The sequence below is a fragment of the Bactrocera neohumeralis genome, chromosome 4 (assembly GCF_024586455.1).
Source record: "Bactrocera neohumeralis isolate Rockhampton chromosome 4, APGP_CSIRO_Bneo_wtdbg2-racon-allhic-juicebox.fasta_v2, whole genome shotgun sequence".
Classification (NCBI taxonomy): Eukaryota; Metazoa; Arthropoda; class Insecta; order Diptera; family Tephritidae; genus Bactrocera; species Bactrocera neohumeralis.
In genome coordinates, this window is record NC_065921.1 from 4302366 (window position 1) to 4317611 (window position 15246).

General features: G+C 37.8%; 2 protein-coding genes across 8 annotated transcripts; one reads left to right on the forward strand and one right to left on the reverse strand.

Moving 5' to 3' along the window:
- Positions 1-2: 2 nt before the first annotated feature.
- On the reverse strand, positions 3-3372 carry LOC126757632 (odorant receptor 49b). 7 transcript variants are annotated; one of them, XM_050471690.1, is made up of 7 exons: positions 3036-3372; positions 1602-1740; positions 1244-1514; positions 1087-1186; positions 935-1036; positions 259-366; positions 3-195 (listed from the first exon to the last, which is right to left on the reverse strand). In XM_050471690.1, the coding sequence occupies exons 1-7, from the start codon at positions 3327-3329 to the stop codon at positions 94-96; spliced, it is 1116 nt and encodes a 371-aa protein (XP_050327647.1). In that variant the 5' UTR covers positions 3330-3372; the 3' UTR covers positions 3-93. The 7 variants fall into 7 exon arrangements, 4 of the variants coding, with proteins under 4 accessions (XP_050327647.1, XP_050327646.1, XP_050327650.1 ...); XM_050471689.1 differs by having other exon boundaries at positions 3-211; XR_007666759.1 differs by lacking the exon at positions 3-195 and adding an exon at positions 465-882 and having other exon boundaries at positions 282-366.
- A 960-nt stretch (positions 3373-4332) lies between these two features.
- On the forward strand, positions 4333-12192 carry LOC126757489 (uncharacterized). Its single transcript, XM_050471429.1, has 4 exons — positions 4333-4485; positions 10344-10627; positions 10697-11005; positions 11067-12192. Exons 1-4 carry the CDS (start codon positions 4333-4335, stop codon positions 11689-11691), a joined length of 1371 nt encoding a protein of 456 aa, XP_050327386.1. The 3' UTR covers positions 11692-12192.
- The last annotated feature ends 3054 nt before the right edge of the window (positions 12193-15246 follow it).

Sequence of the window (15246 nt, forward strand, 5' to 3'; positions counted from 1 at the left end):
TTAGAATAATGCTTTTGAATACCCTTAACAGAAATGCTTGAAACCATATTTTATAATTCCTTTAACTTTTCCCATTTTGCTTTTGGTGCTATTTTAAGTGTAAACTCGCTTTAGCAAAGTGAAGTAAGTATAGGAGGCATTCAACAAGGACTGGAACAGCTCCAACGAAATCGGTTGAGTATTGCCTACCATTATCTGAAAGCGTTAAACACTAATTAACGTACTCATGTGTAGTAGTAATTGAGTATAAAAGTCTACCGCTGGTGGCTTTTGTGCGCGCAAGATCATCAAAAGAATATATTTTTGCACGGCTATCGGAAATGTGAACCATTCAGTGTCGTAGGCGGCGGCTGCGATAGCGAGATTCTGCGAACATAAAGTTAAAAATAGAAAGTAGCAAGAAAAACAATTAACTTCGGTTACACCGAAGCTACAATACTTCACTAATACAAAAGATGCCATACAAGAACTTGATTTTGATCTGCCAGTTTGTATGGTAGCTATGTATGTGCTATAATAAACCGATCGGAACACTTGGACTACAATCCATGACAAATTTCGTGAAGATGGGTGCGTTCGAGCTACGTAATAATTACAGCGGTACAGCAGCTGTGTTGCATATTTGCTGATACTCCGCTGATGCGCAGGCATTATTTGTATAATTTGCAACATGCTGTCGTGATTGCCATCTCGAATGCACCCGATATCGTCAAACAAAAAGTTTTCCCATACAAATACACATTTTTGATGGATGAGTTGGTATGTCAGCTATATGCTGCAGTGGTTCGATATCTGCGGTTTCGACAATTGAGCAACTTTTTCGGGAGTAAGAAACGTGTGTAAAACTTTACATCGATATCTCAAAGGTCTAACAGATGGACCCTGTTCAGGGCGTAAAAAGTAAAAATGTAAACAAATGCGAATGTGCAATTACCTGCTCACGCAGCTCGTTCGCATACCAATATAACGACAAAATCTGTGCAAATATCATGGCAATATAAGCGCAAACTATAATCGCCTGAGCCGAGGAGTCAACCTAGAATAAGATTGATAAAACACTTAAAAAAAGGAACGTGAGCAACTTACAATGATTAGCAGGAACAGTAAGGCGCATAGCAGTGTGCCGAAGGCTAAAAATTCCAAAAGAAATATGTAAGTCGTCAAAGCATTTACGCGCGTAATGTAACTGTAAATGCATACATATTTTTAAAGTGATAAATGCTAGCTTAAAAACGGTATTTACTCAATAATGGACAGTTGATAGCGTATGCATTCCCGGACGTTTTTATGAATGAGGGATTCAATGTGCCCCACGCGGTGCAACGTCTTCAGCCGAAACTGCAGTGCCTTGCACATCACAATGCCAAACATGATGAAAGCCACTATCAAACTTGTATAGGGAATGTACATGCAACAGCCCATGGGCGTGATTACCATTTGATAGATATACCAGAACTCGTAGAACGGGCTTTTGTATTCCTCAACGCCCGGGATCATGCTTCCAAAGGGCAAAACTTTAAACAAAAAACCAAAAGAGAAATGACGCGATGTAGAGCGTATACAAATATTGGTCCCAAATTGCTACAAATAACGGAGCATACCTCTTTCCGTAGCAAAGAGCGGATAGAAGCCAAAACCAAAGCAGGTGAGTAGCCCAAGGAAGAGATTGCCTCGTGCCATATATTTGCCTGTCGTGTTGACTTCCACCAGTAGGTCCTGTATATAAGAATCCTTTGATCGCTAAATAAAAGAACAAAAAATAATTATGTAACGGGTGATCCAAGTGTAAGTACAATAGCCTTTTTTGACAGGTCATGCCAGAGTCGTGTCAAGCTGTCATTTTTGTTCAGTATTTATTCGGCATTTCATCATGGAAGGACTTATGCCTGAACAACGTTTAGAATCGTTCAATTTTATTACGAAAATTCACTTTCGGTATAGAATGTCTCGCGTGCTTCACTCAACTTACGGTCAAAATAATCGGCCTAAAGGCTGTACTATTCACACCCCTTTTGAGACACAGCATTTATAATTGGATAATATTTGACCGAATAGACCACATCCAGCACGCGGTGAAGAAAATATAGCAGCCGTAGATGAAGATGTATACGAAGATACTGGAGAGGCGATTCGGCGCCGTTCGCAACAACTCGGACTAACGTATGGAACTACTTGGCGTATTTTACGTCGAGATCTTAAATTGAAAGCGTACAGAATACAGCGTGTGTATGAACTGAAGCCGCTCGACCTTCCTAAGCGATATCGCTTCGTTCTATGGGCTCTTGAAAAGTTCCAACTTTTTCGAGCTAAATTTTGTTCAGCGATGAGGCCTATTTCTGGCTCAATGAGTATGCAAAAAGCAACCCGAAAAGATTCAAGAGTTGCCATTTTATGAAAAAAACAACGGATTTGCGTGCTGGTGGAATCATCGGTCCATATTTTTCAAAAATGATGTTGGTGAGAACGAGACCGTTATAGCGCCATGATAACCGACTATTTGATGCATGAAATTGAAGCTCGTGCTCTCGGCGACATTATATTTCAACATGACGGTGCCACTTCTCACACATCGCATCAATCAATTGATTTATTGACTACGGTGAACAGATAATTTTACGTTTTGGGCCGGTCGATTGGCCACCAAGATCGTGTGGTGTTCACCAATAGACTTTTTCCTGTGGAGTTATGTAAAGTCTAAAGTTTATGCGGACAATCGCGCTTCGATTCAGGCCTTACAGCAAAATATCACGCTTGTCATTTGCCAGCTATAGGTCGAAATGCTCGAACGAGTAATCGAACATTGGACTCAATGGATGGACCAGCTGAGACGTAGCTACGGCCAACATTTGAAAGAGATAATCTTCAAAACATAAAGGCCAAATAATGTTCTTTCGAATAATAATAAACATTCCCCATTAAATTTTTAGTTACTCTGTTTTTCGTTAAAAAAGTCTTCAACTATTATATGCCGAACCGTTTAGTATATCAAAACAAAAGACCGTTTCCCATGAAAATATATATCCATACCCTCTCACCTTCAAGTCATAGTAAAATGTTTCCAAATCGCTCAACAGCTTTTCGTACTTTTCTCGATCATACAGCAATAGGTACGCCCGAAGTATGGTATTGAACCATAAAACCAACATGTACGAATTCCTTATGATGGAGTCGATACCTTCGCTGGTGCGGAACATATAGTAAAGCTGTGTGAAAACCAAGAAGGTCGTCATCGACAGGCAAACATAACGTCGCCAAGTGTGTTCGTAGATCAATGACCAAAAGCGTAAAATTCGCACACTCATGTGGATCAATTGCAGATCGTCGAACATGCTGCTCACTTTGCTCTCTTCTACGTTGAGATAAGTGCTTAAAGTATGGGTACCAGGAACTAGCTTTCTTCCTTGCAGTTATTTGTTTTTATACGAAAATTTGTAATGCTTATGGCTGTTTGACCTTCAAGCAATAATTTGGATTCAAACAAATTGTTCAAAATTATCCTAAGTGTGGTGGGTGCGCAACAATTAAATGATGTTGCGGTTTAGAGTCGAATTTCATGCAGCACTGAGAGAAATTTTTATCAAGTTCTACTTTAAATTTGTGTAATTATATTTAGAACTTAGAAATTATGGTTTATTAGTCATTATAATTCATGAAATGGAAGAGATAATAAATTTTGAAGGCTTCCATTCACTATTGGCAGTGTTTATGATATCTTATAGAAGTACACATTGCAGCTCATTGGCAGTTTGAACACTAAGCTGCATAGGCCTTCCAATCTCATATTTTTTATTTTTAAAATTTCTGTGACCAAAGATTTTCCTCACTGTTGTAATAAGGTCAAAAAATTAAAAATTTTACCATATGCACCTAAGTGAGTATACTTATATGATGAGCCGAATTTAATAGGCAGTAAGGAAAAAATTCGAAGTCATGCAATTTATTGTGGTAATTAAATTGATTATTGGAAAATTATGCTTGATTAATATTAGATGCTAATAGTATCTACTTCAGACTGCGTTTTCCGGTCTCAACGCAGTTGACTTTTTTCACATTATTACTCCTGCGAATTTGAGGTCAAACGTTAACAGGGTCTACGAGGGGCAGAAGATGGACTCAAGTTTTGTTCGTAAGGATAATCAGAGACGACATATGTACATACTTTTAAACAGCACTGTCAGTTCGACTCAATCGGAAATCCAATGAGGCGTTCATATTCACTCGGTAAAAGACAATTTATTAGCCCCGTGTTGATCTTCCACATAATACATACATATTCACACATACATAAGCATACATAAATAATCCAGCATAGTATGTAGGCATTTAGTTATTATGTACGCGTACTCGTCCGCAGCACCAACGAAGAAAGTTGACAAAGCAATAGAAGAATTTCTCTTCGAAGCCAAAAGAAATGAGCGCATGAAAGAAAACTCCAACGGACCGGAGAACAACTCGAAGCGGCTCAATGCCATGGCATTGGCATTGGCAAAGAGACATTAGAAGCCAGTACATTGGTTGATGAGATGGAATTCCATGGCTGACCAGCGGTTTTGTGTTGTTGCGCTGTTGCGCCACATCCAGAGGTTCAATGTTTAGGTTACTCATATTAATATTTCAGTTGAGTGGCAGCTTTTGACGGAACTTGTTCTACTTTCTGTAATAAAACGGAATTATAAGCGCCGAAGTGCTTTTGAAATTCAAGGAAAAGTGTTTGAGTTGAACAGTTACAACGACAAGCGGTGCAACTAAAGACAAGTAAAATAACTGTGTAAATAAAAAAAAAGAATTGGAAAAGTTTCTGAAGTGCATATTTCGGACAATTCGAAAAGTTCGTGTGATGGATTATCGTTTGCTTTTGGTAGGTTATTCCTTTAATACTCAATTTTGACAGATGAAAAGTAAGTCTTAATTTTTTTTTTTTGCATTTTTGTTTTTTTTTGGTGCGCATGGAAACACAGTAGCAGGCATTTCAATCTCCACTTGTGAAGGAGATTTGTGTGCTGCTGCATGTACAAACATATGTACATATGTGTGTGTGTGTGGGGATTCGTGATTGCCTTAGCATGTTCTAGATGCTGGTCCCGTTTTTCCATAATTTAGCATAACAACAATGCAATAAATGTGCAAAGTAATTAGCTTTGCACTCTTTCTGCCTTTTCTACTTGCCACTTTCATGCGAGCGGCAGAATTGTCGGTTGAAGTTTGTGGCTCAACTCTTTAGTTCTAAGGCTCTAAACAGAACTAACTACCTTAGGTTATGGCACTGCAGCAAGAAAACTTCTTGTGACCATGTAAATGTGTGTGTATGTACGAGCAGTTTCTCGCGTCGACACTTGTTGCATGTGAGCATTTTGCTGCGGGTTCTTGTTGCTTTCGCAACTCCAAGCGTTTTATTTAAATTTCCACAGCTGAATGGTTACAATACCAACAATTGAAGTAAAAAGTTAAAAGTACGCTAGACTAAGCTTAGCGGTAAATTTTGCGAGTTCAATAGTTGCGAAAGTATTCAAATGATAAATAGCTCGCAAGATTTTGGGTAGAAGCCAGCATTGACGCTATTGAAAATTCGAAAAACAAATAGTAAAAGCGAGCCAGTTTCCCGTTATTTACCTCTAGAAGTACATGTATTTAGAACGATTCTTCACAGTTTGTTGGCTACGCAGCGCTCATCTGGTTACGCTTGCCCCTATGACAAAGCTGCTTCGATTTACCGATATACCATAGTACATACATACATACATATGTATGTATATTAGTAAGTAAATAGCTCAGCATGTCTGTATGTATGCGCGGTTCTGTTGTTTAGTGGCACTGTTACACAAGCATGCCCGAGATATGGGAACAGAAATATTTGTAAGATTTTTTATGGAGATATTTGTATGAGCGCCACGTCTTTTTTCGTTGCTAAAAAGTCGGTCACGACATGCCGTTGCTTTCTTTTTGCCTCTCTCCGAGTTATTTGAATGCGTTCTTTCTGACACCTTGGCAGCGCCGCGCACCGCTTTGACGACGGGAAAAAGTAAACAAATTAATTACGAAATAAACAGTGGCTGACAGCCGTTATGGACATTTTGGCAAGTGGTTAACCGTAATCCCACACACAAACACACATACACATCTAAATTAAATTTAGCTAAGAACGGCATACTAACTAAGCACGAAATTCATAACAGTGCTGCCATCTCCCGCTGCAACTCGCTCACTCTCTCAATTTATTCCCAAAACTTTCATTAATTTTTTTCCTAAAATTTATTCGAATAGCATCTATTGCTGCGCTGTGTATTTGAAGCGAGCGCCGCGCTCTTGTAGCATTTACATTTCCGTGTTAGTTCAGCGGCAGCATGCGGTTGAATGTTGCGGCAATCAACAACAACTCAGCAGTAAAGCGGCACAGTATCAAGGTGCTGTTGACCGTAGAATCCGAGTGCTGACGTCTGACCTAATTCAGCTGTTTTGGTATGCAAACCGAGAGTAGCATAGCATACTTAGCTCGCTTAACGCCGTGCAATCCCGCTTCAGCCACTGCTGCTGCTCCACTCCCTGTGCACTGAAGTGACACAAATGCTGACTGCGTCGCACGCATTTAGGCATCAAAAGAAACTTTTTGATTTCCAAAAATCCCGTCATCTTCATCACAACAACAACTATAACAACAACGCTAAACCTAACTGTGATGATAAGAAATGAAAGGGTAGAAATCAGTTACAGTGGCTGTGTAATTATGTGTAGCGTGAAGAAAGTAACAAATCAAGCGTGATCGCTTGCGCTTGGCCCTTGAAAGGTCAAAGAAACCCACGAGCATTCTTTTTCTGCAGCTACTGCACACGTACATACATATGTATATATGTAAAGCGGAAAGAGTGGGCTTTCAAGTGGAAGTCGTTGAAATTGTGGAGGGTCACTTTTGATTTCACTTAACCACCGAAAAGTGTGAACAAATCTCTAATGGATTCTAGGTAACAAGTTAAGGTGAAAGGAAAGTTTTCTTTTTGTAACTACCTTCATATGTATGTATGTATTAAAATGTGCATTCCTTAAATAAGTAGGTATCACAATAGCTGTTATAACTTTGAAATAAAATAAGAAAAATCTTCAGCTTCGATTGAAGTTCGAGGCTATAATACCCTGCACAGGTGCATTTCTTATAGCATAAAATGGTATAAAAGATCTGTATTTTGTTTTAAATCGGTCAGTTTGTATGGCAGTTGTATGCAATAGTGGGTCTGGATATTATAGCGTTGCCTTATACAGTAATCTATGCGAAATTACGTGAAAGTATATAGTCAAACTCTGTACAAGCCCTTGATTTTGGTTAATCCGTTTGTATGGCAGCTGTATGCTATTGTGGTCCGATAGCTGCTTCTTGGAGAGAAAAGGATGACTGCAAAATTTCAGATTGGTATCTCAAAAACTGATAGACTAGACAGACAGACATGGCCATAGCTCGCCATTCCGACCATTTACATACATATGTATACTTATACCTTATAGGTTCTCTAACGTTTCCTTCGGAGTGTTACAAACTTCGTACCAAATATTATATAAAACAGCTTGTTCAGTGTATAAGATAAGTAAATAGGTGAGAGTTTTATACTGGTCATGTTTTGAGTTGTTATTAAGATAAGAATATCTAAGCAAATATTTCAAATCATAAATAAAAAATCAAACGAACCTGACTGTAAAAACAGTCTGTTCTTGGGTTTTTATAGAAAATTTCTCTACAAACTATTTATTACTTTATTATTACTAATTTACTGAAAACCCGAGAATATTTAAACCTACTAGTTAGTAAAAATATATTTGCTTTAAAAAGAGACCCCAAAATTTTGAAAAGGCCAAGCGAATTTACTATTAATATTTGTATATATTTTTAATTCTTTCTAATTTACTATTATATCATACACATTTAGCTTATTTAGTTTTGTTTTTTAATAATTAATGATCAGCAATTTGCCATTAATCATGCTCAGTCATGTTCAATATCATGCTTGGTTCACTGCTTTAATTAGATGTAAACAAATCGGTTGTCAATGAAAGAAAAAGTTAATTAAGAGAGTTAATGAATCTTTTGAACATGCCAAAACGTGCTGGGACATGTGAAAGTAGAAATTTCTAAAATAAAAAATTACATATTTTGTTTTACTACATTTCTTTTATTACGAAAATAGTGAGATCACAAAAATGTGCAACAACAATAGAACAAAAGTATCATGTGATGGCAAAATAAAGGCATGAACGATCGAAAGGCCGTTTGAATTTTTTGAAAATTGCTATTTTTTCGATAAGATATATGAGTTTATAGATCCGTCTTTACCGAAAAACTAAAAAGTGCAAGTAAAATAATAATTACTTTACTCTCAACTTTAACAAAAAGTCACCAACATAATTGGTAATAATACATACATATGTACATATTTATATTTTTATATATGTAAACAACATAACAGTGGTGCTGTTAGCAACTAAGCTAATGTAACTAAACAGCTAATGTGAAATATGTATATTTCACAAACATACATACGTACACAATCAACAATAAATGTCATTTATCTCATAAAATAAACCGCCAACAATTAATTTTTGGCGAAAGTTAGTGTTTGTGTTTATTTTCGTTCGACAGAAATGACAATATCGCGGAAAAAAGTTCCATTGCGAAGCAGCGGCACTTCGAGTCTTCACGAAACTGAACTCTTTAGTTGACTTCAGACACTTTCATTGTCATTGTTATTGTGTTTTTTTTTTGTTTCATTTTCCTTTCTTGTGCTTTTTTTCGGTCTCTGTTTTTGTTCTTCTCGCACGAGAGTCGTCTGAAGTGGAATTGGAAGTAAAAGTGCATGCTTTCATTAATAAAATCATACACACATACGCCTAAAAACATTCATACATAATTTTATAGATGTTCATATTTACAAACAATTTTCTTCTAATACAAAAATAATTGTACTCATTGTATTCGCTCACTATTCCACAATGGGTGATGGGAAAAGTGCTGAAATTTCGAATAAGATCTTTGCATCTAAACATTATAACTGCTTGAGAGGCTTCTGTTAACATCTTTTAATTGAAGAAATAAAGCAATGTCATAAATCCGAATCATTACATAGAAATTTTCTACAGAATTTTGAGGTTCCCTACTTTTTTAAAGAAAAAATACAGAATCATTCGAAATACATTATCATTGGCACGAAAGAACATTCTTTTTTGAAGATTATCTCCTTCAAATGTTGGCCGGGGTTATGTCACAGATGGTTCATCCGTTCGAGCATTTCGGCGGGTAACTGGCAAATGACAAATGTGATGTTTTGCTGCAAGGCTGAATCGAAGCGGATTTGTACGCATATACTTTGAATTTACATATTCCCACAGGAAAAATTCTAACGGTGTGATATCACACGATCTTGGTGTCCAATCGAACGGCCCAAAACGTGAAATTATCACTCACCGAAGTGTTCTCTCAATAAATCAATTGATTCATGCGATGTGTGGGAATTGGCACCCTTTTGTTGAAACCAAGAGATCATGGGCATCAAATAGTCGGTTATCATGGCGCGATAACGGTCGCTATTGACAACTACGTTCTCACCGTCTTCATTTATGAAGAAATATTGCCAGATTATTCCACCGGCCCACAAACCAGACCAAACCTAAATCTCTTCAGGTTGCTCTTCGTCCCAAATGCGGCAATTATGCCTGTTCACATACCCATTGAGCCAGAAATAGGCCTCAGCGCTGAAAAAAAATTTGGCTCGAAAACGTCAAATCTTCTTGGAACTTTTCAAGAGCCCATAGAGCGAAACGATGTCGCTTAGGAAGATCGAGCGGCTTTAGTTCTTGCAAAAGCTGTATTTTGTACCCTTTCAATTTAAGATCTCACGCCGAATCGACTCTCCACTGTCTTCGTGTACACTTTCAGCTACGGCTGCTATATTTTCATCACTGCATGCTGGACGTGGTCTATTCGGTAGAATTTTATCCAATAATGAATGCTGGGTCTCAAGATGGGTGATAGTATTGCGAATAGTACGCTCAGTAGGCCGATTACGTTGACCATAAGTTGAGCGAAGTTCGCGAAACAGAAAAAGACTATTGAAAAATTTACCCGTTATTATTATTATATTTTTGAATTCGTTTGGAAATCTCTTGTTATATGTAGCTCAAAAAAATAATTAACTTGAATCAAAGAGATAAAAATTTGTGCATTATAATAACTGTTGAAGTCATATCTAATATATAGATTATAGCCCACATACTGTTCGCAAATAATTCACTTAAATTCGAGTTTACTTCGTATGTCATTATATAATATATGTATAATATGAGTACTTACATTATTTATTTTTTAGAAGATTCTCTGCATCTCGCTAATCGCCGTTGACACTTCTGCGCAAACACCGAATGATTATGGCGAGGAACCGCCCGAGGGATACTACGCATTTGTCGAATCGCCAAATTCTGTGCCGCCAAAAGTGCGGCCGCCGCCCTACACGCATGTCAGTGCGGACTGCAAGAATGTCGGTGGCAATAAAAAGGCCGCTGTTTCGGTTAACAACATTTGTGGTGATCTGAACAAAGGACAAATTCCACAAAATCCCATGAGACAGAATGTTCTCGGCGAGCCGTATCCATTGTAAGTTTGCATTGCATTATATAGATGAAAGAGTAAAATTTTGAAAACAAAACATTATTGTAATTGTAGTGAGTTGATACGTAACCAGACACTCAAATTTTTATCGAAAACACTGCCGGTGCTTAAAGCTGACGATACTTTGCCCAAGGTGACACAAATTGTACGTGACGAACCAGTCGATCCGGTGGAGAACAACAATATCGACCGTCACTATAATGCACGAGCAAAACGCGCCACGCCCCCACAGCCACAAAGCCAGCCGCGAGTCGAGGGCCACGAATTCAGTTATTTCGACCCCGCTCTAGACGAAGAACAGCGTGCAAATAGTCGTGCTACCGAGGAACGAAAACCACGCAAGTTCTGCGATGGCGGTGGAGTGTGAGTACAACCCGTTATACTTGTATTTTTGAATAAATTAAATAATGATAAATTCTTGCAGCTTTTGCACTTTGTACCGCGCCATTCAAGGCGATACATCGGCCGCACCACAAGCCACAGCGGAACGTCGTGAGGAAATCGGACCAATACGTTACGAGGGTCCACCCACACCCTGTCCTGCCAAAGTTGAATACGCTACACCAGTGTTCGCGAAAAACTATCAGGGCTTCTGGCGTTACGTTGTGCAAATTCCATACGAGGGCTATTTCACGCAAACCGTCGAAGTGACTCGCTGCATACAGGCCCGCTGTCATTACCTGGACGGCGGCTGTCTATCCTCGCCGCGTTGGGTGAGCTTACTTGTCGCTGAAATTTTCTACCCGAATGCAGAGGACGCCGTGCCGACAACTTCAACGACCACGCCAACGCCATCCGTACAAGACTTTCAAGCTTACCAGCAATATCTGCAGAAACGTGCCGGCGTAGCCACCGCCTCTGATGGTACCAGCCCAACCAGCAACGCCAACGCACCCGAATACAATCAACACTGTGATGGGCACGATGATATCGGTTGCTTCCAAGTGCGCTTGTACTACGATTGGTTCCTGATTCCCGGCTCATGCAAGTGCTGGCGCCCAGACTACTTTGCCAAATATGTGCGCAGAAAGTCCGTAGCGGATTTGTAAACGGATCAGCGGTAACGCAAAATACTCACGTACACGTTATCTGTTTGAAACGGAAAATCTCAAAAAGTCTCCAACTGGATTTACTTATACTCCTGCCTTCTAATTTAATTTTTAAGCATAAATGCGCGGCGCTCCGTTGCCTTTATGAGTTAGTTTAATATTAAAAATCGTTTGGTGAAGCTTTCATTCTAAAATTCCAGCTCAACACTATCTGCCTACAAACATTTTCCAGATACTAGGAATTTTCAGAATTTTAGCTTCGCAGCTACTAATACATATTCAATACCTAAATACTAACTAATTAGTTTAAGCTCTTATTTAAACTCTATAGCGAGTGCTAGCGAATGCATATTGCTCGCATTCGTTGAGGTCAATAAACTGAGAATCGAGAATCTGAGTGTCCCTCAGTTCTATTGCTTCCACGTATCTCTTTTTTTGAACCTGAGTATTTGACGAGTATTTGAAAAAGTACACCGTTTTTGGTATTACTTTGAAATTATTCTAAGAAGCAATTATATACCTAAATATAAACATTAAATAACTGTATTTTTACCTTTATCTGATATTCATAATAATTATAGAAATATAAAACAACTAGTGTAAACAAAAATTGACTTTTATTTGAAATCACAAACATTTCTATATAAATAATAAGTGGTGTGTAGATTGATGGAAATTAAGGTGACTTTACAAAATTCCCAGTTTCAAATCAAATATGGAACCACATTGTTTGGTAGCGATATTTTATTACTATAAGCTGCACACGAACCTCTCTCGGCGAAACCGCAAAACCTCATGAACAGAGATATTTTGAAGAGCCTATCAGAAACTCTTGAATATTGGAAGCTAAGCGAAAAATCACCACATCAACTGTTTTGAATCGCCTAATAATACCTTAATGGCTGACACTCGGTAACCAATCCGTTACTTTGTAGCTTCTAAAAATACTGTTATACTGAAGAAGGGCAAGATTATCAGCTGGTTTTACCGCATACTTTTATACCCAGAAAAGGAGAAGATGGGGGACAATTCCTTCCGAACCGTGAGTTTTCAGTAAGGCTCAGCCGTTCCCACTACAGTCGGGTCTACATAACCGGAACGGACCCCTATTTTTATCCGGCCAAGGACTGTCAATTCCAATTCTTTCTCCTATAATTCACTACGATCATTCGCGGACCTCGATTTTGTTTCTACGATAAAGTGTATAAATAATACAGGCAATGGCTTCGTATACATGTATATAAAATTATAGTGTTTCAACAGTTTCCTACTTATAAAGGTGCTAAATCTCTTTCTAACATTATACGTGTCCAGGGATTTATCTCTCCTAGATTTTTTGTACTATAATCCAATTCAAACAAAAAAAAGTCTAACCAGTGAGCAAGGAACACTCGAATTCTCATTTTCTTCCTCGGCGACGGCTTACATGTATGTAACGGTCAAAGGGAAAGACTAACGTTTTTGACTGCCATTTAGCTGTGTTTTTTTACCGTGGCAACTCATCTTGTAGAATTAACAATAAGTAACGGGAAAAATAAAGAAAGAGTGGGAAAAGCAACGATACTCATCGCAGCCGTGTGCAAATTTTAATTTATTATTGCGATTTTTTGCCCAGGTGATGGTCTATCTCTAACTTATTCACTCAGCATGATTCTTCGGAAAGAATCGATCGATCTGACAAAGGCTTCAAATATGATAGAAATGTTATTTGTAACGTTCCGAAATCGAAGCCAAAAAGCTGAGGAATATTTTCGATCCATTTATTCAAACACGAAAAAAATGGCGGCTGAACCGAAAGTTGAGAAGAAAATTTGTGCTTTGAAAACCAAAGAAATGGAAAGCATTATTGACTGCTTGATAGATAGATTCAAAGGCTTTTGGATAATGTCAACGTTATTTGAAGCTTTAAGGTGAACTTGATCACTGGCAGTGCCATTGGGGCAAAAGCAAAAGTCAAAAGAAAACAAGTTACCGACTACTATGTACATTGGAAACGTTAAAGAACTACGTTGTAGACCTATACCCCATAATTCATAGGTTTCTTCGCATGTTCTGCACACTTCCTGTGACAAATTCGAGCTCTGAACGCTCTTTTTCGACACTTCGCCGCATGAAAACGTGCCTGAGGACGAACATGCTTCAAGATAGAATGATCGGCTTGGGTTGCTGCACACGCATCAAGACATTGAAGTCACTGCAGTTTTGTTTTCAGAAACTTTTCAATTTAATACACGAACTGACTACAGTATTATACATTGCAATAAACTATGTCGCCCGCACGTGTAGATTTGAAATTTTTTCACCATGACATGAGCCTAAAAACAAAAAACAAAATTTACCCTTTCGAAAAACACGCGAAGTATAAATTAAAAATTCACCTTTCAATTTGATCACAGTAGTATAAAATATAATAATAATCTTCATGTTTCAAATAAGTGACGATATATAAATATTATATTACGGATCGATAAAAATGAAAGATATATGCTTTGGATAACAATGGTTGTAATTTAAGATTTGAAGGACGTTCGTTAGGAATCAAAATAACAGTGCATCCTAGACCATAATCTATTTTCGTGGGTTCGTGTAATATATACGGAACCTGCGAATCATCAGCGAATAACGAAGAAGAGAGAGTTGACGTTTTATTTTGTTGAGCGTTATATTGGGTAGTCGAAAAAGTCTTTTCGTATTTTGTCAATAGATGTCGTTGCAGTCGTATATCTTCAGTACTATCAATCACACCATTTAGTGTTTGAAAGGTGCGATTTTAAGCTTCATTTAGAAATTAAATTCGGGGAGGTTGAAAAAAGTTACAGCTGTTCCAAAATGAGTGAAAATAATGAAGAAATTCCCCATATTTTGAAATTTTTATATAAAAAGTGAAGAATACCATGCAAGCCACCATTGAAATTTGTGAAGTTTACGGAGACGATCGATTTACAATGATGAAAGTTTTACACTGATGGAATAATGTCTTTGGTGGAAAAATGGCAAAAAGTGGTCGCTCATTTTTATATATTTTAATATTAATTATTATAAATAAAAAAAAAATAAGTTGGAGTTTGATTAGAAATACGAAAAGACTCTTTCGACTACCCAATATTTCGTTAGAAGCAGTTGTTGTGGAACCGATTGAAATTTCTTTATATTCTTAACCTAAAAATATTACACTTGAAGTTGGCCAGCAGATTGAGATGATCTCGTCATGTAAATAGAAAATGTGATCTTTCTCAGTACAAGTGAGTAAATATGTAAAACTGAAAAGCGGAAAAAATTATGGCATGTCTACTAGCCTCATGTACTAACCTCATGTAATGTTGTAATTACTGTTGTAAATAAAACAACAAGTAGGTATTATAGCGTGTAAGTATGTACCGATATGTGGCAGACGAGTGCATTTATTGTGATCATGACAAGCAGCATTAAGGTAAAGACTTGTATTAAAATTGTTCAAATAACTGTGAGGCATAGATGAGCCGCACCGAGTATAGCTCATGCGCGATGTTTCGCTTCCCAGTAAACAGTTGCACGTAAATATCACATTTTTACAGA